Source organism: Dermacentor andersoni, chromosome 5 (genome assembly GCF_023375885.2).
Source record: "Dermacentor andersoni chromosome 5, qqDerAnde1_hic_scaffold, whole genome shotgun sequence".
Taxonomy (NCBI): Eukaryota; Metazoa; Arthropoda; class Arachnida; order Ixodida; family Ixodidae; genus Dermacentor; species Dermacentor andersoni.
The window spans coordinates 127,483,072-127,509,213 of NC_092818.1; the positions used below are offsets into that span (position 1 = coordinate 127,483,072).

General features: G+C 46.0%; 1 protein-coding gene and 1 long non-coding RNA gene across 4 annotated transcripts in view; one reads left to right on the forward strand and one right to left on the reverse strand.

The window, feature by feature from the left end:
* Positions 1–26,142, reverse strand: part of LOC129385064 (uncharacterized) — a 310,225-nt gene that overhangs the window by 219,005 nt on the left and 65,078 nt on the right. The window lies entirely within an intron of this gene.
* The window catches only part of rsh (Rap GTPase activating protein radish), a 213,812-nt gene that overhangs the window by 126,131 nt on the left and 61,539 nt on the right, over positions 1–26,142 (forward strand). For all 3 annotated transcript variants that reach the window (XM_055070981.2, XM_050178536.3, XM_055070980.2), the window contains exon 6: positions 4,255–4,399. In XM_055070981.2, coding sequence (XP_054926956.1) covers positions 4,255–4,399 — 145 coding nt within the window. The remainder of the gene's footprint in view (positions 1–4,254; positions 4,400–26,142) is intronic.

Below are 26,142 nucleotides of genomic sequence, written 5' to 3' on the forward strand. Positions count from 1 at the left end.
TTTCAGGGCCACTTTAACATCGGCATACGCGACAGCTGCTCATTTACCCAAGTAGCAATGCACAATCGAAGAAACATCGCGACCATAGAAATGTATTACCGAGAATATTTCTTCAGCGACTCGCAAAGGTTCCCACAAAAAGAAAAAAAAACAGAACGCTAAAAGAAAAATGTCGTGCGAAAGGACGCGGCGGAAGAATAACAAACAGACGCCGATTTTCTTACATCCTTTTAGCGAAAATATCTCGGGATCGACACCCCATCGCTCACGTCGCCCCATTGCTTGGCGGAAAATTCATTCTTTGGCTTCTGCATCCTTGCTGGGCTCTATAGTAGTACGAACAGTATACCTGACTTCCCAACGTTTCCCTGGGTCAGTCACGCTGGCGTATATCTCGCGACACCCTTCCCTCCCCCCCCCCCTCGCCTCCCGCGTGTACAGTCGCAAACTGTTTCCCTCTGGTGTGACTCGGCAATCCCTTTCGAGTTTCCTTGATGGATTACACCCGAGTTCGCTTCCGCAGTTTCCTTTCTTTTTTTAGGGGGAGGGCGGAGGGGACGAGGGGTTGTAAGCCGAGGGTTCAGCCAACACCCTGATATCGACTCGCGCCTGCAGGCGGCGCCCCGTTACTCCACTTGCGTCTCCTTCTCATCCTCCTTTTCCTCCCCACCCGCCAGCCTGGAGGCTTTTTGTCGGCTCTGGCGAAACCTACGAGAATGAGGCGCGGCTATATCCGCGGCGTACAGATGGCGACAGTGAGGAATGAAGGTGACCCGGTCAACTAACGGCCGGTGATAGGGACTGGAATAGGATAGAACAGGATAGGACAGAAGCGAGAAGATTGTTTCGGTCTGACGCCGACAATCACCATTAGCACGTAGGGCTAGCGCGTTTATAGCTATACGAATGCGTTCTTGCTTGCGTTTAGCGCTAAACCATAGTGTCGCTCATAACTTGTACAGATCCTACAGAGAAGTACTAGGATGAGCTAGCTTGGTAGGCAGGCGGACAGATGCATCATAAGTAATACTAGAAGCGAGAACGGAAGACGAGTAGCGACGCCACCTTCACTTTTCTCAACCACTTCTTTGGGAAGTCATTATTTAAGTCTGCGTCTGCCTAGGTGTCAGTTAGCCTTACAATTCTTCACCATATTAGTGAAGAATGAATGCATTGAATTCGAAAGTAAGCAAACAGTCGTGTTTAAACGTGTTCTGTGCAAAGATTACCCAGATATGCCAAAACTTGAAAATGTGCGATGTAAAACTGGCTTCCGTGACAAGCCTTGTTGTTCGGTGAGTTGGTTTATAAGACTGTATAAATTAAAAGCGTGGAAAAAACGGAGCACTTACAAGAAAGACAACACTCTTGACGCCTATGCTGTTTTCTGTTGTGCTCGTGTACTCTGATATTTCTTTTCTTTTTTTCTTTTTTGCAAGTTACAAGGAGGAATGACATCCATGACGTCGTGACAGATAGCGAATATTCAAAGACGGGAATCATGTACTTCATTTTATTTAACAATAATCAACATTTTTCAGCCTAGCGAATGCAAATAGGCCTTAGCAAAATAAACCAACCCGTCTACACCAGATAGCAAACTGGAAGCTGCGGTTCGTTTGCCACTGCGGTCCTGCGCCATTCATGTCATCGCCACCGGGACGCTCTTGTGCTCTACTAAAGCACTAGCAATGTCCACGGAGCTGGGCGATTCGTGGACCACCCTGCTGGGCCTTCTTTTATATTCTTGTTCTTTTCAACGCACTTATGAACGCACTGCGACGTCCTGTTTAATAAATGACGTTAACGACGAATCTGGCAACAAAAAGAATCTATGCTGAATAGAGACCGTCCGAAGATTACAGTAGAAACTGTAAAATATCGAAGGTATCCTGTGTACGCATTAAGTGAGCAAAGCACAACGTTCAGCCCTGTGTAGCTTCCAATCGCCGTTATGGTCTGAACTCAAGGTTGCAAAGATGCGGATGATCTCAACGGCGTTTGGTGTAGTGGGCTGTGCAACGCCGTAGCCTGAAAATACAAAAGTACTACTTTGTTGTGTAAGACAACGCATTGCTCGCCAGTACACTGATAACCACACAGAACAGCGAGATGACCACTTGCCGTCTAATCGCAGAAACTTTTGAACATGCCATTTTGTTATAGTTGTAGTGAAGAGGAGGACGAAGAAGACGCTCTTGTGTCGACTGTGCGTGCGACCAGCGTTCGTGTACTGCCGGTGCAACTAGACTGCGCCTCTTGCGTCTTATAATAAATCATCATATTACATTTGGTGGAGGTGCTGCGTAATCACCTTCCAACGTAATATGAGGATTTATTATAAGACGCAAGAAGCACAGTCTAGTTGCACCGCCAGTACACGAACGCTGGTCGCGCGCACAGTCGACACAAGAGCGTCTTCTTCGTCCTCCTCTTCACTACACAGTCTTTATTTTCTATATTGGCTGTTCACGAACCTCTGCCAAAATTGCGTTGTTTGCCGGAATGCTCCGATATCACCTTATGTTGTCAACTTTTATTCGTTGAATATTGTTTAATAATAATATTTGGGGTTTTACGTGCCAAAACCACTTTCTGATTATGAGGCACGCCGTAGTGGAGGACTCCGGAAATTTTGACCACCTGGGGTTCTTTAACGTGCACCTAAATCTAAGCACACGGGTGTTTTTGCATTTCGCCCCCATCGAAATGCGGCCGCCGTGGCCCGTTGAATATTGTTTTGCAGAGAAGCCGGAAACACAAGGGAAACCAGCATGCGCGACTTCATCAAAACAAATCAATCAGGCATCAATACTTTCGACAAATTAAATCCCATAAATATATATGTTTTCTATCCCAAGATAGGAAAATCAACAGTACGTGTTACTTGAAAATTCAAGTAACCAATCTGTTTTTTTTTTTTCATTACTGCTTCTGTAAGATTCAGAGGAGCTACAGGATGAAAAAAAATCCTTACTCACGGAGGTTTATTACCCCCCATGGTAACCCTGTGACCATAGCATTGCGCTCGCATACTCTGGGTCGCGCATTCGATCCCTGCTACGACCACTCCACTTTCATTGGGTCGAAGCGCAAAAGTGTTCGTGTACTTAAATTCAGGTGCATTGAAGTTGCCCAGGCGGTCAAAACCTTTTCCAGAGTAACCCCCCTCCCCAAGCTCATAATCATATGGTGCTTCTGACACGTAAAGCCCCGGAATTTCTTTTACGCAAAGTTATATACATCGAGCACTAAACAAAGTTTTAAAACAAAGCTATCCTAGCATCGCTCCCACAATTTTATGTCCATTTTTCTAACCTCTATGTGACTGCGCAGGTGCACAATGACGTCATACTATCTTGTATCGGCTTACATATATAGGGCCGAATTCGGATCACACATTCTGCACGCTTTATGCACCCTTAACACTCACGAATATCTTATGAGCGCCGATCGACTATCGCGTTTTACTAAAGGCTGCGTGTCACGTGTGTTCTTGGTTCGCGCGCATGATTTATCACACATGTGCAAAGTAGCAAGCGATATAAAATCGCGGAAATAGTTTGCGGGGGTCTTTTAGTAGTAGCAAGAGAAATTGCGTTCTGCAAATAACTGGAAAGATGTAATCTGAACTACAAACCAATCATCAGAAGAAAATTGACGTCGTTAGACCTATATGAAAGAGTCCACAGAAGACGCTTTCTCTCAGTTGTGAATGGCGCCCCCTTCTGAACATCCAGATAGTTGGGAAACAAGAAGAAAAGAGATGACCAGAAACTCTGGGTACGTCGTAATCTGCAAATTAAGCACATTGTACACACTACCATGTGTTCTGCTTCAATGCACCGTTCTCCAAAACTAAGAAATCTTCGCTTACGCTGACAGATATCAGGACGTGCTCTGTCTATTTCTCTTTTTTTTTTAAAGAACTGTTTCACCCTTACCGGACCCTTCGCTGTTACTCGTATACTAATACGAACGACAGACGCCACTTTATAGAGTTTATTCATATTCTTTTTTGCGCAAGAGGACCGCAATCCAGTCTGCACGTTCCATCCTAACACGTGTTTTCTATAACTTAAGCTGTGAGAAAAGTGCACATTTCCATCCAGTGTCCCTAATTCTTTGGCTTTGCGTCTCTTTGTAACCGACGATGCATCACTTTCGTTGCATGAGCGACAGCCAGCCCAACCTTCTTGTTTGCCCCAAACAGCAGTTCTTGAGTAGCGCTTTCCCTCTCGCGTTGTTTTTCAGGTGTTTGTGAAGTCGGAGCTTAAAGTGGGCGTCGTCTACGTCAAAGAGGGCCAAAACACCGAGGAACAGATCCTGAACAACAGAACCCACAGCGCCTTATTTGAGGAGTTTCTTTGTCTTCTGGGAGACCGCGTACGCCTTAAAGGTACGTAACCGTGTGCTTTGTGCTTGAGTACTTGTAGCTTAACATTTTGCTTCCTATGTTTCTCTGAGCATGCATGCCTCATGACATGATTCGCGTGCCCCACATGCGTTTTCTTTTTTTCTTTTTTTGTTGACTGTTGAGCTCTCAGAGCATTGGCAAATACAATAAATAATAAATTAAGAAAGCACTTATTTCTCGGTGTTATGGAAAATGAAGAGTTAGGCACAAAAGCGGAAACTGTACGACAGGAGAACGTGAGACGTGAGAACCTGTCTCATGTGAAGTCTGGGTTCTTTCAACTGCGGAAAACCAAGATGACCAAAATCTTTTAGCAGACCAATGCAAGCTTTTCGTAAATATACATCAAGAATAGTTCAGGCTGAAGAAAACTCACTAAACACCCGCGAGGATATCGAAATGCAATCTTTAGTTGATGCTGTCATTCCGGAAGGGATCATTGAAGTCAGGGACAGTTAATATGCAGAGCTAGCTCTGGCAACTTTGAGAACTCTATCCCTTAGCGCGGCGCCCATCCACTTTTACGATGGTTCTTTGATTTTAGCAATCCCCAGCTCTTTCCTGCAAGGAACCTGAACAAATGAAATATAGCAATCAGCCGTGGTTGACGTGAGGAGTCCAGGACAAGTCTCTGTCTATCACAACACCCAAGAACCTGTGACTTCTCTTGGGCGGTATCACTTGTCCGTTGATTGATGTGGCGTATACAGACATTGGCTACCGGTTAAACGCCACCACTGCGCACTTTTCCCCACGTTACCTCCAGACCTTGTTTACGAAGGTAGCATGATGTCGATGAGGCCGCCTGCTGAAGCGGAGCGCGAAGCTGAAGCCGTGTCATCCCCGACGTCCAGATACAGATGTCGTCGGCGTAGACAGAGAGTCGAACGGTGCCTGACAGATCCTCAAGTCGTCCAATAAGGCCTAGATTAACAAGCGTTGGGGCTAGTACCCCATCTTGAGGGACTCCGTGATGATCTACAGAAAGCCTACGAGGTCCCTGACGAATTTCACACCACGTCTTCTCATCAGTCTTTGGTGATTGTCGAAAATCCCCGACGCACATTTCACTTGTGACAGACTCTGAGAACGGATGACGCGAACGGCCGTAGAAAGGTTCTTCACATTTGACGCTGTCGGTCCAAAGAGGTGAGAAAACTTACAGGCCACCCGCTGAGACTGGATGGACGGACGAACGGCTGGAGGGAGGGATGGGCAAAGTTTGCTTACAAGTTCTTGATTTCTTTTACAGCGTTCCGGGTGATATCGTCAGATATACATTATACGGAAACATAAGGAACAATGAAGCATATATCAGCGCCCGCACAAAGAGGAAAACCAAAAACGAATTTAGGACGTCGCCGTCAATAGACTTCCGGCTAAAAAGGAATATCGGCTTAAAGGAAAACTCAGCACAGTGACGACGATCGAAGATGTAATATGAACTCCGGGAAGGCGTGCTATCGAAAAAGAAAGCGGTATTTTCTGACCACTGAGGACGAGAAAGAACTATCACTGCTTCCTTTCTTCTTTCTTTTTCACTCTGCCCAAGTGGAGCGGCTCCGCCTTTCGAAAACGCCGACACTCACTCGCAAGGGGAACGCAGAGACCGGGCGCTTAATGGAATAACTGATGCGCACGAGACTTTGAAGACGAATGAAGTTGCTGCGATTTAATTTACGTTGCGCTTCTAAATCGATGCTTTCTTTCCCCGATCAACTGAAAAACTTTTAGCGAAGCCCTAACATGCGCTTCGATCACAGGAAGAGGCTTGCTACTCACATGAAGCACATTCATTGTCCTTTTGAAATTGGAACGAAGAAACAAAGCAGCGTGCGAAATTTGCTGCTACTGAAGAGAACGATTGGTACTGAAATCAGGGCAAACATGTGCCGGGAGTCAGATTTCTCAGTGGGCTCATAAAAAAACTCGGGTATCTTCCTGCGTTTAATAAAAGGCACGTGAGAAAGATGGTGTAGTTATAATAAGTGTTCATGCTGGCTAGAAGGCACCAGCTGGTATGCCTAGAGACAATATTTTCGAAATTCTGAGGCCGTTCAGAGAAATAAAAATACGAGCTGCTCGATTTGTCGAAGTGTAGACAGATAAGTGTGTGTGTGTGCGTGTGCGTGTGCGCGTGCGTGCGTGCGTGCGTGCGTGCGCGTGCGCGTGTGTGCGTGCGCGTGTGCGTGTGCGTGTGCGTGTGCGTGTGTGTGTGTGTGTGTGTGCGTGTGTGTGTGTGTGTGTGTGTGTGTGTGTGTGTGTGTGTGTGTGCGCGCGCGCGCGCGCGCGCTCGCGCATCCGCTAATATATGCGCTTCTTATTCCCTGTAAGTTGAAGCATGTCTTATTATTCCACCTAAACAACATGTGCCCACGACGCGACGTCGTATCCGCGAATAAACTGTGGTTTTCATTATTTAAAAAAAAGAAACACATGAAGGCTCGTTACGTATAGCCGCGACTGAAAGCCACTGAGCCATTTGCACTTCCTAAATTATTCAACAATTAAGAAAGCCACATACGCCACCGTTCCGCATGCGCATGACCAAGCAATAAAATTAAATGCGACAATAAAACGGATTCTTGCAACGTCCTCCTTACGTCACTTATTGCGTAATGGAATGTTTGAAGTCTGTACGGGTTCTTCGTGCTACGACTTCGGTTTCGTGTGCCCCAGCTGCATACTCATTCAGGCGTTATTCTTGCACAATAAATCGAGTACGTACGTGATCGCATCAATTGCCGTTATTTTCGTCATTTTCTATTGATATGATTACGTAAAGAGACTGTGGCACCACAATTATGATGGCCGGCTCGTCCTTGTTAGCCCCACTGCTGTAGCCCAGTTTCTGTAGCACGGCGCTGGTGAGACCGAGGCCGCGGGTGCGATTCCTGCCACGACAGTTGTATTTCTGCGGGGGCGGGAAGCAGAGAACGCTCGCATACTTACATTTAAGTGCTCATTAAAAAAAAAACACTCCATGTAGCCGAAATTAATCTGGAGTCGCCCACTACGGCGTGCCTGATATTCAGATCGGCATTGTTTGTTTGTTTGCTTGCTTGTTGGCACATACGACCCCATATTTTAATTTAATTTAGTCCAAGGCCAGAGGGTTCCTGGAATGAGGAGACCTCCCACCGAGAGTAGAACCGGGGCTTACCCCGGAATACTGTTTTCCAAATGAAAGTTTATTCCTCCTCCTCCTCGTGACATAATATATATACATATATAATGCCAGAGAAGGCCCAGAACATCGCAAGGGAGATTCTACGAATACATATTCAGTATGGGCTGTATCACGAGAGCAATAAGTAACACGGTTTCGTTTAGATTAACAATATTTCGCATGCTTGTCCACCGATCTCTTCACTTTAATCTGTGCATGACTATTGCTTCATGCATCTACTGTAGGCTGTGAAGTTGGCCCTTGAAAGTGCCTGACGTTGTTCCCAGCGAAACGTTTATCCTCTTAAACAGTGCTGTTCTGATGCAATTGGGTTTAACTAAATATTCAGGACTTGTTAATGCGGGTATGCTTCATACTATAAAGGCCCCAGTAACAGAAACCTTTCAACAACAAAAAAAAAACGAAATAAGGAAGCAAGGAAGAAACTGTTGAAAGCTTTTTCCTAGGCGCAATGTGCTGGGACGCGTATTTTTATTATACCACAATGATGCGCCTTCACTTCTTAGTACGTGTCGGGAATGCAAGAAAACCATCTGATTGCAAATACTTGTCCATAGTGCTCATCTTCTTCTAGAAAAAAAAAACTGACACTGGTGACGAAAATAAAGACGGAGAAGCAGCATGGCTCTAAAACACTTTCCCCATAAAATACCAAAACCGAAACGAAACAGACAAGCAGAGCAAGTCGCTGCTTCAATGTGAAAAACTTCGTGTACCGGCCGCGCGATAAAGGTGCTCCTATTGTCCTCGCACTCCATGGCATCTGTAGTAACAATATTGAGCACGAAAATTTAGTTCGGGGCGAAGCAGCCACATTTAGAGAAGAAGCTCCCAATCCTCTCCTCATAATAGCTCGTACACTTTTTGTCTATGTTATCAAAGTTTTCTTTGTGTTGTAGTTGTTAGCATATACCGTTCCGTTCTTTGTGTAATTATATGCAGCTACACTGTCATACATCGAACAAAGCAGAAGAAGCGATGCTATGTATTCTCAACAAGCAGTGTAATCCAGGGGACAATGCTGTATAACTGCCAGAAAAAAAAAGAATATTACTACTAAATGAAGCAAAGTGAGGAGGTGCTGGGATGTGATCTCTCCTCTACTACAGCCGCACTTCCGACGGTACGAACTGCTTGGCATTCACGAAGTCTACCATCCAACGCCAATGCATCGCTAAAGAACCCGAAAAACTGAAGAAGTCAGATTAAAAATAAACGTGCGCTCCATGAGACGAAAAAAAAACAGTAATAAGAAAGTAACCATCGGCCATAACTTCTGCCCGACCCCCAGCTCAAAGCAGCGGCGTGACCTCCGCCACAAGCACTTACCCGCTGTCTATTCAAGGAACAAAAGACGTCGGAAAGAAGGGATGGGCGCAGAGGCAAAAGGCGCAGCAGCTTGTGCGGTGTCCTTTGAAAAGCATCAGAGAAAAAGGCTTAGGTTACCCAAGCTGCATCGCCAGCGGCAGTGTGGCCTGCGATCGTTACCTCGACTTACGTTGGAACTGGGAGGTCGCGCTTTCCGACACCTTTCATCGTAGCTTTCTTTTTCCCCCGTTGTTCTATGCGCCTTTCATAGTTTTGTTATTTTACCCACGCGGCTGCACCGGCGTCTCTCGCAACCGTCGCGCCCAAGAGAGAGCGAGCGAGCGATCTTTCACCGGCTACACTGGGCCCGTGAAAAACAACCTTCGCACTGAAGCGTAAGACAATGAACGGCGCAGCGTCGTACATGCAGTGCCAGACAACACAAAGAGCGTGGTGTGCACCAAAGAACAGAGCCGTATCCCAGAACAATGGCGGCGGCGGCAGCGCTCTCTAACGGCGCGGCTAGGCGGCACGCTCTCCCGTATTCAGGACAAAGCGTGAGAAGCGCGCCTCTCAGTGAGCACGCCATTTGGCAGCAGATTCCTTCTTTAAAGCAAGGGCCCAAAAAGCGCAGCCATGCTACGCCGAGGCCATTACCGTGTCTGCAGTTCCCACTTTCTCTCGCGTGTCATCGCGGTTCTATACGTCCCCTCTGGCCCCCGTACAGATCTGCACTACAGGAGGCGGCGGCGGCGTCATCTCACCTTCGAATCCCGCAGTGGCTGAGCTTTCCCTCTGCGCATTTGAACATCGGTCTCGGGACAACAAAGCGGTTTTTTTCTTTCCCTCCCGAGCTCTCTCTGATTGCTTAGCGCACTCGTGCGATGACTGAAATGTTGGCAGGGAGCGGAACTCTCAGTGCCTGGTCGCAGGTGTAGTGTTCGCTTGTTTACCTGCGGAGGAGATAATAAGTGCAGGTGCATTCTATCGGAGAAAGTGCTTAACTTACACAACGTGAGAGGCAGGACACTTAAGAAAATTATTTTAAAGAGAACTACGCTTAGGGCGATTTAAAGACTGAGCGGCTGAGTTCTCGGAGAAAAAGAATGTGCGGCGATTGCGATTCTCCCTAATGCGAAATTTGAGCGCACCAGTGTACGTGTTTTCATTTCGTGATATATTGAGGCGAATAATTCGAGACCGAAATCGCCGCGCACCGATTGGCAGAGAGTGAGAGAGAAGGGAAGAAGGAAAGGCAGGGAGGTTAACCAGACTGAGTCCAGTTTGCTACCCTACACGTGGGGGGGGGTATGGGGAGTGAAAGAGAGAGAGAGAACTTAGGTGTTGGATGTCTATAGTCGGGCACTCAAGTCTGTTGCCTTCAGGTGGGCCAGTGCAGTCAGCGCCTTCGCAGAGGAAGGGGAAGTATGGGAACGCCGGCATGATGAGCAGCGTGGGAGCCAGCTGTGTAAGAAGACGACGACGAACGCAGTGGCACGAGCGCGTTCGCGCAGTTACGCCAAGGGACGACGGCGCTCAACCCAGGAACGAACCACTTAAGGGCTGCGCACTCAAAACAAACACAAACAAAGGTTATGCGATATTCAATTGAAGAACCAACAAGCATAGGCTCTCGTGTTGAATCAGAGAGCTGCCATTTTGAAGATTAAGTTTAAAAATAAAAAGGAAAAACGTAGCGTGACGCTTAGTTATTTCCACTCTAGCCACGCGCGTCACAAGTTACAATTTCGCTATTATGGTCATGAAACGTCCCAAATCGGGGCGAGGATGACGTCAAGGCGCATAAGTAGACTGGAACAGGCACCGAGCACCAAGTTATTTTCTATCAGGCTAGGGCCGAATATAGCACTGCGGCCGATCTGCAGAAAGTATCTACGTTTATATTAAAACGAAGAGGGCAGAGATTTCTGAACAAAATATCACGTTTGGTCAGTGAAATGAAGGTAAAAGATATAGTAGCTCGAATTATCAGCATCGCAGCCTTCAATTTTATTTTCATACTGTATAATAAAATGGTAAATGCGTACGTTTGCATGACAGTAGTACCCGTTCTCTGCTGCGCGGTGCTCCCTATAGAGAAATTATTGGTAATAACTTGACTTTTCTTACACCAGTTCTAAATTCTAATTTACGACAGAATCACTTGATCTGTCAATAATTCGAGAAAAGAAAGTAAAGCACTATTCAAACTTTATTTCTGCGAACAATAGCGGGCGGGGCGATTTGGTCACACTTAAGCATCCCGAAGAGGTGATGCGGCACGGACTTGTTCATTTGCATATTGCGTAAGGTTCTAGCCGGACTAAATTGCTGCGTTTGCTTGGAAAATATTTCGTCATAGTATTCTTCGTTAACTGTACGTATGCTTCGATGATGTTCTAAAAGAGGGTGTCTTCCATTCATGGATCTCTTGAGAGACGCTGTTACAATGGGTATTTCTGGGTTTCCAAGGAGATCGTGCAGTGCACGCATTGGTACGCTCTACGCTTTTTATGACAAGAACTGGAGACACTTCCATGACCAATACTCCAATTTCTAGTATTCGCTGAGTAACGCAACGTGGTGATACGTTTACGAGTTCTAAGTGTAGCAACAACTACGCCGATTTCAAACGCACTTGGCAGAATTGGAATAGTCTTTGAAAAAATTGCATCAAGCTTCTGAAACGCCGAACGACAGTTCAAACATTCGAAAAGAACACAAACATCACTGCCAGATATGCACCTTCTTTTTCCCTACGCTAACAGTTAAACCTACGTCAAAATCAACAAAATGGGTGGTAAGAGTTCACATAACACATAATGTTCACATAACATTTGTTTGCTCACAAGGTATCAGTTGCCGTACCACATAGAGACGAGAACAAAATAAAAGAAAAAAAAAGATTCGAAAAAGTTCTTAAAGCGCTTAGAAGGAAACAAGCTTACACAATCTCAATGTCGAAAAAGGATGACGAAACTAAACGTTTCAGCTGTCGTCAGCGGCATCTGGAGCGACGAAGGCACATCAAATTTGGAGGCCATAGAAGCTCCGTTTATGATATAACCCGAGCGCAAAAGCCATTCGCTTGTTAAAGTTATGCGTGTCAATGTAGAATGCGGCATGAAAGGGGGATGGAACGCCGAATATTGCGCTTGGGTTTCTAAAGGATCGCCCAAGCTAGGACGATAAGATAAGACCAGTGCACGCGACTCTCCTAGACTAAAGATACGAAGTCGCAAGATTGATACGTGGATGAATAGCAGTGAACGACGGGTATTCCATTTTAGACCATTTCCTTTTGTGGGGTAATCGTAGAATGACGCTGGAAGGCACCGAAGCCTCGAAGGATAACAGAAGCTCGACTAGCTTGCCACAAGAGATTATTCACGAAAGTACGAAAAGAAGGGGCTTTCCGTCCATGCGCAGGAATACATAACACACACACACACACACACACAAACACACACGGAGTGGCAATATAACTTTTAAATGAAGCTTGCATAACAGAAGGAAAATTGGGAGGACGGCAATGAGCCGGAAAAACAGGGCTTGCAAGCAGCAATGGCACAGCTGTCTCGGTGCTAGCGGCGTGGAAAACCGACAGATGGACGTAAGAAGCAAGAAGGGGAGACCCACGAAGCGTAACATCTAAGAAAAACAGAGAGGATCGAGCACTAGTTTCCATGGCGACCGGACGTCAATGGTTTCTGAGAGAAAGCTACACAGGAAGAACAATGTGTCGTGAATAAAGCGTAGAGATAATAACTTTCGTTCTTCTTGCCGATCTTTGTCCTGCCTTGTCTTGAGTTGTACTTCTCCTGCGCCGGCCGAAGCACTATACCGGTAGACCACATGGTCATTTCTGGCAAACGGCTTAGCACACGAGCCACGCTCTGGATAAAGGAAAAGAAGTATACAGAAAAAAAGTAACAGGAGAAAACGTGTGGTAGACAGAAAGTATGATCGTGACAACACACGCAAACGTATTTCTGGCTGGTCAGACGACCACCTCCTCTTGGATTCGCTAACGGTAGAGGCTCGCCTTCTCACGTCCCCGGTCTCCGCCAGCTGCCTGAATCTAAAACAGAGCTCGTCGCTTTTCTGGTCCGAGGAGAAACGTCAGCCAGGGCACAATTGTGTCGCCAATAAATAGCAAGTTCGCTAAGCATTTGCATCAAGTGGGCGTTGAAGAACGGCAAGAGCATGTTCCTGTCTTGCCTTTTTGTTGTTTTCATAAAGAGAAAGCAAAAGAAAGAAAGAAAGAAAGAAAGAGTGCAACTGCACTCCCCTGTATTTGTATTCTTTCATGAGTGCCTGACAGCATGGGCTCCAAAGCGTTTTAGAAGAACAGCTGTACACTTCTTTAATTATTAAATCCAGTGAAATCCGCCTTTTTGCACGAAGGAGAAGAGAAGAAGGATGGCCGCAGTCGGATTTATCTTTGCCGAACTTGCTAGCAACTGCAAAAGCCAGTTACGCCGCCCGTAGCTCCACCTTTAAGCGTAGCTCAAGAAAAATGAAATGTATAGTCATGTTATCCACTTCATCATCATCATCCGGAATCGCAGCGCGAGACAGGGAAACAAAACTAGGTGCACAGCGAGGCGGAACAAGAAGCGAAGCTGCGGCTTGCGCTTGTTCGCATGAGGTCGTCTTGGCCCGCCAACCCTGTGACACAAAGCTCCGAAATTAGTCTAGTCTTCTACGCGTTACCAACTCCCTCGTGTCTATTCATGAGAGAGGTGTCCAGACTCCTAAATGTCCAGTTTCCTCGAGGAAACACCATGCCTCAAGCAAAACCTTCCGGAATAAACAAACTTCAGCACGAAAAGCAACCACTGAAGCTTTTTTTTTTTTTTAATACAGGCGAACGCCTCTAAAACGAATGCCTCTACAGTGAACTGACCTGTATAACAAATGAATATTTATGTCCCGCCGGAATTCCTATCTTTCGCACGTATTGTGAACGTCTGTAGAGTGGAGACCACTACAACGAACTTGCCTGTTCAGCGAAGGAGCGCAGGCGTCCTCGACAGCTTATCTGCTGCCTCACGATGAACGCCATGTATAACAGTGCCGTCAGTGCCCTCCGCAAACGCCTCTGGGCTGCGTTCTGCCCTGGTGATTACGGCAGCGCTAGCAACGCACTCGGCGAGCGTGCCGATTCCAGCGAGTGTTATACTGTCCAGTTGCACTGCTGTAGGAATCACTCACTTCGTGCGCTACTTGTTATAGCATACCAGCGGTTGCAACGACGGATGAACACGCCGCAGTTAATGACGAGGCGGAGATGTAATCATAAGTGACGAACGACAACGTCTTCGAGGCCATGTAGAGTGCATAGGGGGCAAATGTCTAAGAACACCGTAGTAATGAAGAGTCTGCAGATGAAGCAACAATTTCGACTGCAGAGGAGGCGATAGCGGCATTCGATGGTCTATAGCTTTACCTCGCGTAAATACCGCGTTTTACCGCGGCACGTACCATGAACCACGACGCAGTAAGGTAGGCTGCAGTCGCATATTGCGTTAGACGAAATGTGCACAAAACACTTGCAACTTCTTTCACTAAATTTCTCTTGCATTGATCTTACGTGAAGTGTAATTTATTTATTTTTCAGTTGAAATTGCTTAGCGTGCTCGATTGTGAGCGGTACGGTACGTTGCGTGAGCTTAACCAAGTGATCTGTAGAACTAAATATTTTGGATTTCCTAAGCCCACCTTTATAAAGGCCTTTGCCTGTATTTTGATGGTGAACCGTTCGTTGTCCCAGACCCAATCAGTACTGGCACTATCGATTTTTGTTTCAATTAAGGATGGATAACGAGGACAAGCGAAACATATATCTACATATATATCTTTCAATTAGGGATCGATAACGAGGACAAGGGCAACACGCGTGTGTGTGTGTGTGTGTGTGTGTGTGCGTGCGTGCGTGTGCGTGTGTGTGTGTGTGTGTGTGTGTGTGTGTGTGTGTGTGTGTGTGTGTGTGTGTGTGTGTGTGTGTGTGTGTGTGTGTGTGTGTGTGTGTGTGTGTGTGTGTGTGTGTGTGTGTGTGTGTGTGTGTGTGCGTGTTAGATAGTTAAACGTACATTCCTTTTTGTGCCAGTCAAATAGAAAACAAATAGTGGAGGACCCGGCCATGGTTTCATTCAGCAAATGCCAAGTTTTTTTTGTTTACCTGAGTTCAAGCATTAATACAGAAACAAACAAAAAGACTGCTCTGAGTGCTTACTTTAGGCACCTATGAGATTTAGTTGTGCTGCAGGAGTTTCCAAGCTGTTTATTGAAGCGACTACAACGCACGAAATGACGAAGGACGAATAACAGGGACAGATGGAATCGCTGACTTCTAACTGAAGATTTGATTTCAGTTTTAGTAATAGATATACACAAATAATTGAACGCATGACTGCCATTCGAAATACATTTGATCAAATATTATAAAAAACACTACCTGGAATCGTACGATTGAAAAGGCAACAAATCAACTGAACATCAACAAAGGAACATTGCATTCCGCACTACCCAGGTATGACAATTCTTTTTTTTAAAGGGCAATCGAAGGTTTGCTCACGCCGCCATCTCTATAGCTATGGCTACTGCGTCTATAATTAATCTTGTGTAATCATTGTTATGTCTGCCTATAACACTCGTATCTTGGGACTGTGAAACGTAACCACATTGAGTGCACGGCAGGGCAAATAGAGCCCTTCTGCCTTTATTTACCTTCAGAATATGTTCTTCCAGCCACACTTTCACGTATATGCTGATTTGTTCCATGTACCTCCGTTCGCGGGAATGAGGGAATGTCACATACACAGCTCCCTCAGAGCAGTCAATGAACCGTATTTAGTGTTTGCCGCCGCACGTAACCCTGTTACCTTACATAATATCGATTGCATGTGCGTAGCAAAGTATACAACACACAAGCCTACCCGCTGCTCCACCTGCACGATTATGTGGCATGGCGTGCCTGCTAATTGGATTACTAACAAGCCTGTTCTTATATGTTGGTGATGCTGGTGAATCTGAGCGCGTTGGGCCTTCTTAAAAGAGCAGTTATTATTATCTATGAGGGGTGTGACTGACATCTGTTGACAGGTACATTCCAAGGTGACTATACTTATTAGCGAAGCTTACATAGGAGCCCATACGTTCAAAACATGGCGGTTCATTGACGGTTCACGGGGCTTAGCAGAATCTGTGTGACAAGGAAACACTTCCAGCACAACAAAAAATAATGTGACGCCATATTCATTAAAAACAGAAGTGACGTAATTTTCATTGCCAAAAGCGCGAAATCTAGAGCTCTATCTTCAAATGTTCTGTAATTCGATTCGATAGGTGTTTCGAGCTTTTTGCGCTCAAAGTTGGGCAGGATAACGTCAATCGTACGGGTGTCAAAATCGCATTCATGCACAGAACATCGTCTCTTTGCCGACCAAAGAAAGCTTTGGGTGTTGAATGCTGGTCGCATCGTCAGACGCCAAGCCCATCTTGCAGGGCAGCCACATGAAGCGTAGAGACAACGATTAAACACACCTGACAAACATCGCGCCACCAGAATTCAGACAAATGTTCACAGCCAAAACAAGAAAACATGTGAAGGGGGCGTATAATAGCAGGTGAACTTTACCAGCACGCCTTTAGAGCTGTAGTGTATCGCAATTTATAGCGGCGTGAACGCTCCCTTGCATAGCGGGCGCTGAAAAACAGGTATTTTTTGTTTATGATAAAGTAAAACATAGTTGTATTTTCTTTCATCGGCACACGTATATAACATTGATTATGAATTTTATTATCGTTGAATGATATCAAAATGTGCCTTGTTTCAATTAACAAACGATTTTTCTTTCTCAATGTTTGTTCCCTCCTCACGTAGTCGCGCTTCATTCATTGCTCGCACAACACTCTTTGCTGATGTCAGTGACTATTGGTTCTGTACCGCGTTTCACCCTAAGCGTCGCGACACATTTGGATCGACCTTGGAGGTTCCATAAACTTGGGCCCGTAGCACAAAAGCAAAGCTTAGTCCGAACTTTTAACTTTTAACAGTTCATGCTAACACATGGCATGGCAATGTATAGTCGGGAATTTCTGAAAAGTGGCTCATTCCATTGCGACGTGGTGCACTGGCACCATGTCTAGAAAGTGGTATTGCTGCATAGTGGTCCCCAGTATGGGCTTCATGGGCAGCTTCATAGGCCCGTTCGTAGCCGATAATCCCGCAGTGACTTGGAAGCCATTGGAAAGTTATTTCATGGCCTGCATCACTTATATGGTGCATCACTTATATGGTCTCTATAATCCGACTTACTAGCTCTTCGTGCGGTCCACGTTGTAAAATGTCACAGTGTAGAACTGCAGTGCCGCCTTTGAATGGCAGAAGATCGTCCACTTATGTGACGATACATCAGCGATGTAATGAAGGGCGGTAAGGAGCTCTGCTGCCGACGTTGATGTCGTGTGAGTCGCCTTAAATTTGATGGTTGTAACTTTCGCTGGTATCACGATTGCCGCAGCGGAGCTGCTTGGCAGGGCGGATACATCAGTGTAATGTGTAGTGTTACGGTAGTTCTCGTTCAAAAGCAGTAACGTGAGTTGTTTAAGGGCTGGTGATGATAGATTGGCTTTTTCTGTGATGCCAGGTATGGTCAGGTTGATTTTTGGCTCAGCGAGGCACGATGGAGTAATCGAAGGTCTCGCAGAAGAGTGAAACAAGCTGTCACTGATTCACCATGTGTGGTTATTGTTTGAGTGAAAGAGGTGCGTAGTCTGTTCCCTGGTAGAGAGGGTAGATGGTGGCGAGGAGTCCTGGTAACATGCCTTTTATGGGTCCTCAGCGCTTCAATTTCGATGCGGGCCTTGACAAGGTGGTCTCTAGTGATTACTATAGCAGCCACTGTTGATGCACTCCGAGGCAGGCCTAGACAAATCCGGAGCGCTTGTCCCTGGACACTTTGTATTGTGCTTAGATTTGTTTTGCCTGTGTTGGTTATTGCTGGCGAGCTGTACCACAGAAAGCCGAGAAAAATCACCGTGTATAGTTGTAGAATAGGACTTGTCGACATTCCCCAAGTCTTGCCAGTGAAAAACTTAAACAGGTGGCAGATGCCTGTCAACCGCTTCTCTGTCGTATGATGCATGAGGGCTCCATGACAAGTCCCTGTAGATTATGACACCTAGAAACTTGTAAGATCAGACATATGGTATTCTTTGGCCATTTATTATTACGCTGCAGTTTGTCATCGGTTCGCGCGTAAATGGCACTAGTGTGCATTTCTCGGAGGAAATTTCCAGGCCTCGATTACGGAGGTAGATAGCAGTTTGGGTGGCAGCTCTCTGAATTCTCGCTCGCAGCTGTAGGCGTGTTACTGCAGACGTCCATATGCAGATTTCATCCGCGCACATTGATAGCCTGACTGTGCGTGGCACGTGCTCAAGGAGAACAATTAGGGTTAGATTAAATAGCAAAGGGCTAAGTATACCGCCCTGGGAAATGCCCCGGTAGCTAGAATGTAGAGAAGTATGTCCTTCCTCGGTGCTTACAAAAAAAGTATCGTATGGAGAGATAGCTGCGTATCTATTGAAACATCCGACCACCGACTCCTACCTCTTCGAGAGCAGAGAACATGAGTTCATGCGTAGCGTTGTCATACGCCCCTTTGACGTCAAGGAACAATCGATCGATGATCGACTACGTCGAAAGCCCGCCATGGCATACGGGTAGGTGTTGCGATACCCCAAGTACCACTCCACGTGTCCTGGCACCATCCCCTCCATTACTTTGCCCACATAACTGGCCAAAGCGATCGGGCGGTATGATGTGACTTCCAACGGTGACTTGCCAGGCTTCAGCAGTGGAAAATGGCGACTTGTCTTCCAGCTTCCGGGTAGCGTACCATCTCGCCAAGATTCATTGTACATCCTACGGAGAACAACTCTTGTTCGCTGACCCAGGTGTCACAGAGCTCGGTAGGAAATGCCATCAGGCCCTGGCGCTGATGTACGGCCTCACAAAGCTAACGCTGCCTTAAGTGCGGTGATTGAGAATGGCAGATCTATGCGGTGATCACGTGGTCGCGGACAACTACTCGAAGGCGGTGGAATGTTGGGAGCTGTGAGTTGGCCGTATAATCTAGTGCAGAACTCCTCTGCCACGTCAATCTCCGGTCTCTTTTGAGAGAAGGCTAGAGCCTTGAATGGGGACCGCTGTACGGGCGGTGTCCGGAGACCTCACACCGTTCTCCATAGTCGCTATAAAGGCTTACGTGGATCTAGCGACTCACAGAAAGCAGTCCAACGTTGCAATTCGAGCTTGTCTAAGCGGCGCTGGATCTCCTTTTGCGTGCGTCTGGCGGTCCGTAGATCGTCCATCGTCTTCGTACGTCGGTATCTTCGTTGAGCACGTCATCGGATTGCTCGAAGTCATTCTATTTTCACATCAAATTCCGTCAGTATCGAAAAGCATGTGAGAGTACGCATAGTGTCTTGCACCGCGCTTTTGATTGCCTCTTCCAAGTCTAAAGATGGATTGGCTTCGCAGTGTTCTTCCATGGTAGACTGAAATCTAGTCAGGTCCACTCTTTGGATCGTATCTCTATTTTGGAAGGAGACAATCCTCTGATCTTGATGTACGTGGGGTTATGGTCGCTTCCGTGCGTCTCTATGTGCGCAAACCACCCAGCACGTCTGACAAGACTTCGTAAGACAAACGCCAAGACAGCTGCTGTATGTGGAGCCGCGTAGAAACGTAGGATTTCCATCATTCAACAGCCAAAGATCATTACCGGAGGTGAAAGATACCAGACCTCTGACTCTCGCATTGATCTTCGAACTTCCCCAGAGCGTACAATCGGCGTTGAAGTCTCCATTAATGACTCACTGATCGGGAGTTGAGGACAGGATGTCTCGTAGACTTTTCTGACCAAATCGACTTGACGGAGATAGGTAGGCGCCCACAACAGTAAAGGTAAAATTCTTCTTTACTATTAGGCATATATATATTGATTATCATCATTAGGTGGCACAGGCTGGTGAATGTAAGCGAGGTCACGGCGAATAAACACCAAAACCTTAGTGTTTTCACCAACAGTTGACAACATAAACGATTCATATCCGGAAAGCCTGATCGTGTACGATAACTTCGGCTCGTAAATGACGATAATGGGAAACATATTAGCGTACACGAAGCGACGGCAATCCGAAATGCGCGCTATGAGCCCGTGGACATACCACTGAAAAATAGCTACTTTTTGGACCTCATCCCTGAAAGACAGTGGCTGAGGAGCCATGATGTACTCAAGGGTTGCTAGCACCGGACACAGAGCGTCCAGTACTTGAACCGCACTTCTGGCAGACGGTGTGTGCATGTTGTTTAGCAACACGCAAATGGCATTCAAAAAAGGCCTAGAAACAGCTACTACTTGCTCATCTACTTTCCGCGACTCCTTGGGTGCAGTAGCTTGCCGTACTGGGGGCGGCTTCAGCTGTGGCTCGTTTTCCGGTCGTGTACGCGTATATGGCGGCCATTCCTTTGTACAGAGAGATCTGGCAGTTTTCTCCCTTCTAAAATCGGTGTTTGGGGTGCTGGAAACTTTCGCTGACGGTGCTGCTTGACGAGTCGACTTTTCTTGAATAGTTGATATTTTCCATCGTGAGGACCTTCGATAGTGATGTCGTCTTCGCCGGACTTTCTCAGCAGCCTCTTCACTGGTAGAACTGTTTCTCACCATTTGTTTGAGGATAGAGATCCCTTTATTGATCTGGGGACAATCTTTGGAAAAGGCGCAGGGATCACTCTGACAGTTAAGACACTTCAACGTGGTTGTGCGGCAGTTGTCTTCTGAGTGGGGTTCGGCGCATCGAGGGCACAGTGCGGAATTTCAGCATACACCCTTTAAATGGCCAATCTTCTGACAGTTGAAGGATTGAATTGTTCTTTAAATAAATGGTCGAGCCTTGTGGCGAAAGTGGCCAACCTTTACGAGGAGGGAAAACAGTCACCTTTGAACGTTATCCTCACACAACGCGTGTTACCGAGGCAAAGAACGCGCACAATGACGTTGTGTTTACTTATTGGTTTTATGAGAACTGGGAGGTCTGCGTTAAGTATTGCAATGTCAATGTCATAGATGACTCCTGGTATTGTGGCCCCATTCGCTGGCACGATGGATCGGTCCTTGATGTTACCCTACTGCGTTACATGTTGTAATGTGTTCAGTGCGCTCGGGTTCACCACATTGACTGCCAGCATGTTTTTCCTAGTGTTTATCCTGACATCCTTGATCTCGTTCTGCACAGTGTTTTCTAGATACACGGAGATTGCTTGCCTGTTGAGGACGCGTAGGTTGTCAGTAGCGTTCTGTGGCACAAACAGGATGGAGTGAGGCCATCGTTGAGGCCTCGCTTGACGCCGAAGATGAGTTAGTAATTCTTCGTTTGGCGTTGCAGTGCAGAACAGGTCTGAAGCTGTCTTCCGAGGTCTTATCACCTGATGCGGAGTACAGCTCTGTGTCCTCGCTATCGCTCGATGTGATTTGTCGCTTCCTCGAAGCGATGTCCGCGGTTGAATGGGAACCGGGAGGGGCCTCGGGATGTTGTACATCTATCACCGCGATATAGGGGGTGGTAGACCCCATCAGTGTAGCGAGAAGTCCAGAAAAGCACAGTGACGGGCGAGATGTGCTCTTGTTTTTGTTCTTGTTCCCTAGTGAAATGGCGCAACCCACTCTGGGGGATCGGCCATGAATCGGGCGGTGAAGGAACTGTCAGCATTTTTTTTTTTATAGATTAGGGTGAAGTGAAATAAGTATATTACAAATGGATTTAAAGTGTCTACTGTTACAGGTATGATTAATCAATTACCTAGATTTTCTTAATATTGTGAAGATTATAAATATTTAGAAGAATTCTAACATGCAATTCGTTTTGTCTCATCTCTCTAACGTTCCTATGACTGTAACCCAGCGCGGTAGTCCCCAAAAGAAAGCGTTACAGGAAGAGTCAAATTAAAGCCAAACTTTTGGAAGGGTTCTTCTAAAAATCGTTTCCGTTGAATAATGAAACGGCAACATGTCAAAAGAAAGTGTTCCAGAGACTTAATCTCACTGCGTAAAAGGCACAAAGGCGATATATAGCCCGACCAGACCTGTGGAGGTAAAAGTTCAACGGGGGGACTCGGCACCGTAGTCTTGTAATCCTTACTTCAATTTTTCCAGAGGAGCATCATTTGTTGTTTTAAGGAAAACTTAGATGCGGGAAATCAGATGTTGCCAATGATGATTGTGTGAACTTATTTGTAACGGTATATTTTCTGAATCGCGCCGCAGTGGTGAAAGCTGACGGAGGTAAAATGGGAATTATAGGACCATCGTAGGGTGCTACTGCGTGTATATCTGCATATTCGTTTGAGGCTAGACCTTTTTGGCCTGGCACCCACAATAAACGAATGAGATGTAAGTGTCTTCGAAGAAGTGATTAGAAAGTTCGTAATTATTCTGCCAATTTGGGTGTGGTTAGTGAAGAACAGACAGACAGGAGATCATTGAAGATTATGGCTAATGATTTAGATGGTGATAATTTGCGTAAAGCTAATACAATTGCCAATAATTCCGCCTGAAAGATGTGTTCCACGGGAGAAGCACTTCGTCTTCCTCTCCAATACAAGCAAGAAATTGAAGCAAACGAATGGCCCTGGTGACGTCTCCAAGCTTTTTCAATTTTCTTTTGATTTTCTTTTTACAAGGAGATGACTTTAGCTGTATTGTGTGATTTCGCGCTGCTAGTTCACCTGTGCTTTGTGGCCTGACGCTTCTTACCAAGTGCATGTTTTCGAAGAACTTCAAATCAGCTAAAGCGCGCCCTATCACAGCCTGTGCGCGTTTCCAGCACCCCACCTAACTGAGTAACGCTGGCGCAGCGTCACCACATGCTTGGTATTTGGAACATGTTGCTGGTCATCGTTGATATGATGCCATCTTCTCGTGACGTATGCGATGAGCGGCAACGTTGCTCCAGTTCTCACGATAGCATCAGGTACTCAACCGTCTCCTGCCCTCACGACAGCATCACCTACGCAAATTCACGCGTTTAATGAAAGCTTGAAGAAAGAAGTCGCAGCCAATACTGCGGTCTATAAATGCTATGCGATCAGCAGAGACCTTTATATGCTTCGTGAAACGTTACTGCCACTAAACCTATAATTGTGTCGCCACCGCTATGCAAATTGGGGCGCACGTCCCCATTAGTACGGTTCTTTCAACCCGAGTTAACATCCCTGCCTTCCTATATTCCTCTCTAAACCCGAGCAGCGCCTTTACTTACGAGATTTAATAATGCTCTCAAGCGCACCGCGATTTCGAAACATACTTTGCATGCGGCAGCCCTGTGAGCTAATCCCATCCAATCTGGAAACGCTTTCGGTGAACCGTACATTTTATCTTTCCATCGACGTTATACCTTGAAGTCGTCACACGCGAAGGCTCCCATGGAAAGGAAAAAAATAAGAAACAAAGAAAAAAGGGAACACAAGACGATAACCAACAGAAATAGCGAAACACATAATACCAGAATATTGAGCGAAGATATGTTCAAGTAAAAATTTCAAGGGAAAAGTAGGTCGGGCGTAAACTTAAAATTATGTAGGTACGTAAGATTATCTTTGAGACACGTGTGAGGGAAACCAGAAAATGGGACGGATCCTCAGGTTTTCTTTTTGTTTTGTTTTTTTTTTAAAGGAAAGTAACTTACTTGTAGAAGGCTTTGACAGAACAAGTAAAAAAAGATGACGAAATATATGAAAACCAAATGTGAAAAAGCAGTGGGGCTTAGGAAACAAAAAAATCTACTTTCCTAACAAGTCACCTGTTCTGTTTTCAAGGTAGTATTACGCATGCTAAGAAAAAAATCATTGGCAGAAATACGAAGTCCTCACAATCTATGTTTATTCAGCGTTTGCAGTCACCTTAAAGCTAATTTCGGGTGTCTGCTCAGTGGAAGCCGTCAGATTTGCCTCGACGAAGCATCAGTGGCGCAGAATATGCAAAATTGACTTATCGCCGCGTGTGAAATAAAAACACTCACTCCGAAATACTTCAAAGGTGCGCTTTTTATGGTATTTTTCTTTTTCTCCTAGAACGTACAGCTTAACTAGAAGCTTTATGATCCGCACACGCTAAATACACCATTTATTCTACGACGCTGTATGAGACAGCAAAATATACGATGCTGTATGAGGCAGCAAAAAAAGAGAAAATAAATAAAACGCATTGCATACTGAAGGCTGCCCCCTTCATCATAGCTCTTCACATATTTATAGTATTCAATAAATGTAAATGAGACTGAGCAACCTATATACACCACGCCCCAGCCAACATTAGACAAGGTTATAAAGAAATGTCATTCTGGTGTCGAGGACAAGGCCAGAGGCATTAGATCGGGCACTCCTGCTTCAGTTTCACTTCTATATAAGGCAGCGTCCGCCATCATCTGTGGGTCAACGATATGGGCAGGGAAGCATCCTTGCAGAATTATGGATATTCCCTTTGAGTGAAAATTTATTATTCATCTTCAAAAGGCTTATATTTAGTGAAAACTTCCCGCAAGAAAGTTCTCGAACGTGCTAGGAAACGTCTGATTCAGCGCTTTCTAACTTCTTATTCGCTGTGCAACAATCTTTTTCCGCGTCACAAAGAAAGCCCATGCAGTATGAAAAAGTATACACATGTGACTTCCCTTTGGCGCGTCGAGATCACAGTGCTCTAAAACGCGCCGCGCATAAGTGTATTTGCTGACCATAGTTCTTGAAGTCGGCACCCAGCTTGGTCAAGGCTCTGAACGCAATGAAAACAGCACCAAATTTGGTGTCATCGCTGACACGTCAGAGGTATGCCTAACGTCATAAGTGGCTGCATGAAAACATGGAATAGATGTGCTCTCAAGTAATCATTTCAGTATGAGCAGCCCATAATAAGTCGTGTGCCGACCCTAAATTACGCATCGTATGTGCATATCTGCTACTTCGTGTTCTTATTATGTTTGTACACGTAAAGAGCGATCCTTGTGAAAGGCTTTCATTATTCTTGCGACCTATATCGTTGTCTTATGTAGCAGTTTCTTTAGCTTATATTTAATATAGTAGGCATTTTAGCCACCAAGCTTAGAGCAAGTTCGTATTACTATAGTACATCACTTGCTGAAGTCAGGATAACTGAGAGGCAATTTGTGGAACAACTCCGTGTATTGCAGTACGCAGGCGACTATTTTCGCATTAACTCAGATCTTTTACCTCCTACGCTTATTATTTTTCTCCCCTTTCCACTTCGCATGTGAGTGGTAACCAATCGGGCTCACTCTTGGTTTAACTTCCCTGCCTTTCATTTATCCCCTCCTCTCTAAAAAAAGTCTCAGCTTCGCCCAAAAGGAGAAGCATTGATTGCGATAGCAAATTAGTAGACAGCTATACGAAGTAAGGATAATACTTTTATCGGACATATAAACGCGGAAACATCTGCTTACTATTTGAATTAACAAACATCCTATCCGCGCGCACAAGCAAATATGGACACATCACACTCGATGAGCGCGGACACTCGTTTCCAAAACACCAGTGTGAGAAATCGCGGCAGCAGCAGCGAGCGAAGTGACCTTCGTGCTGTCTAGCGCTTCAACGCAAGAGCGGCGAGAACACAGCGCGCACAAAGGTGTGAGCCGTCTGTAGATCCCTTTCAAGATACGTCGCGCGCAACCGCGCCCGACCGTGCAAAGTACACACTTGTTGGCGAAGTCGAAGCCGCGCCCCTCCCTACCGCACTGCCTCCCCACATTCCTCCCTATCGCGCGCAACATTGAGCCGCGATCGTCCATTCCCCTTAGCCCGGTCGCGAAATACTCAGTTGCTGTCGCAGAACAACGACGCCCCCAACTCCCGCCCATCCCCCCACGGCTTTTCGCGCGACGGAAGACTCCGCTTTGCCCTCCGCTTTCCTCCTCAGCGCGCGCCGGATTGATCCGCGATCGTCAACTTCCTTCGGAAGCTTTCACTCGCACTTACGCAAATAACGCGCGGCAACGGTGTTATTGCCCTTGGACTTTATACGGAACATCACAGTGACGGCGAGTGTAGAAATACGCCTGAAGTGTCTATATAATTGCCCTCGCAATAAAATTAAAATACCATCTGGTGTTTTACATGCCAAAACCACGATATGATTAAGAGGCA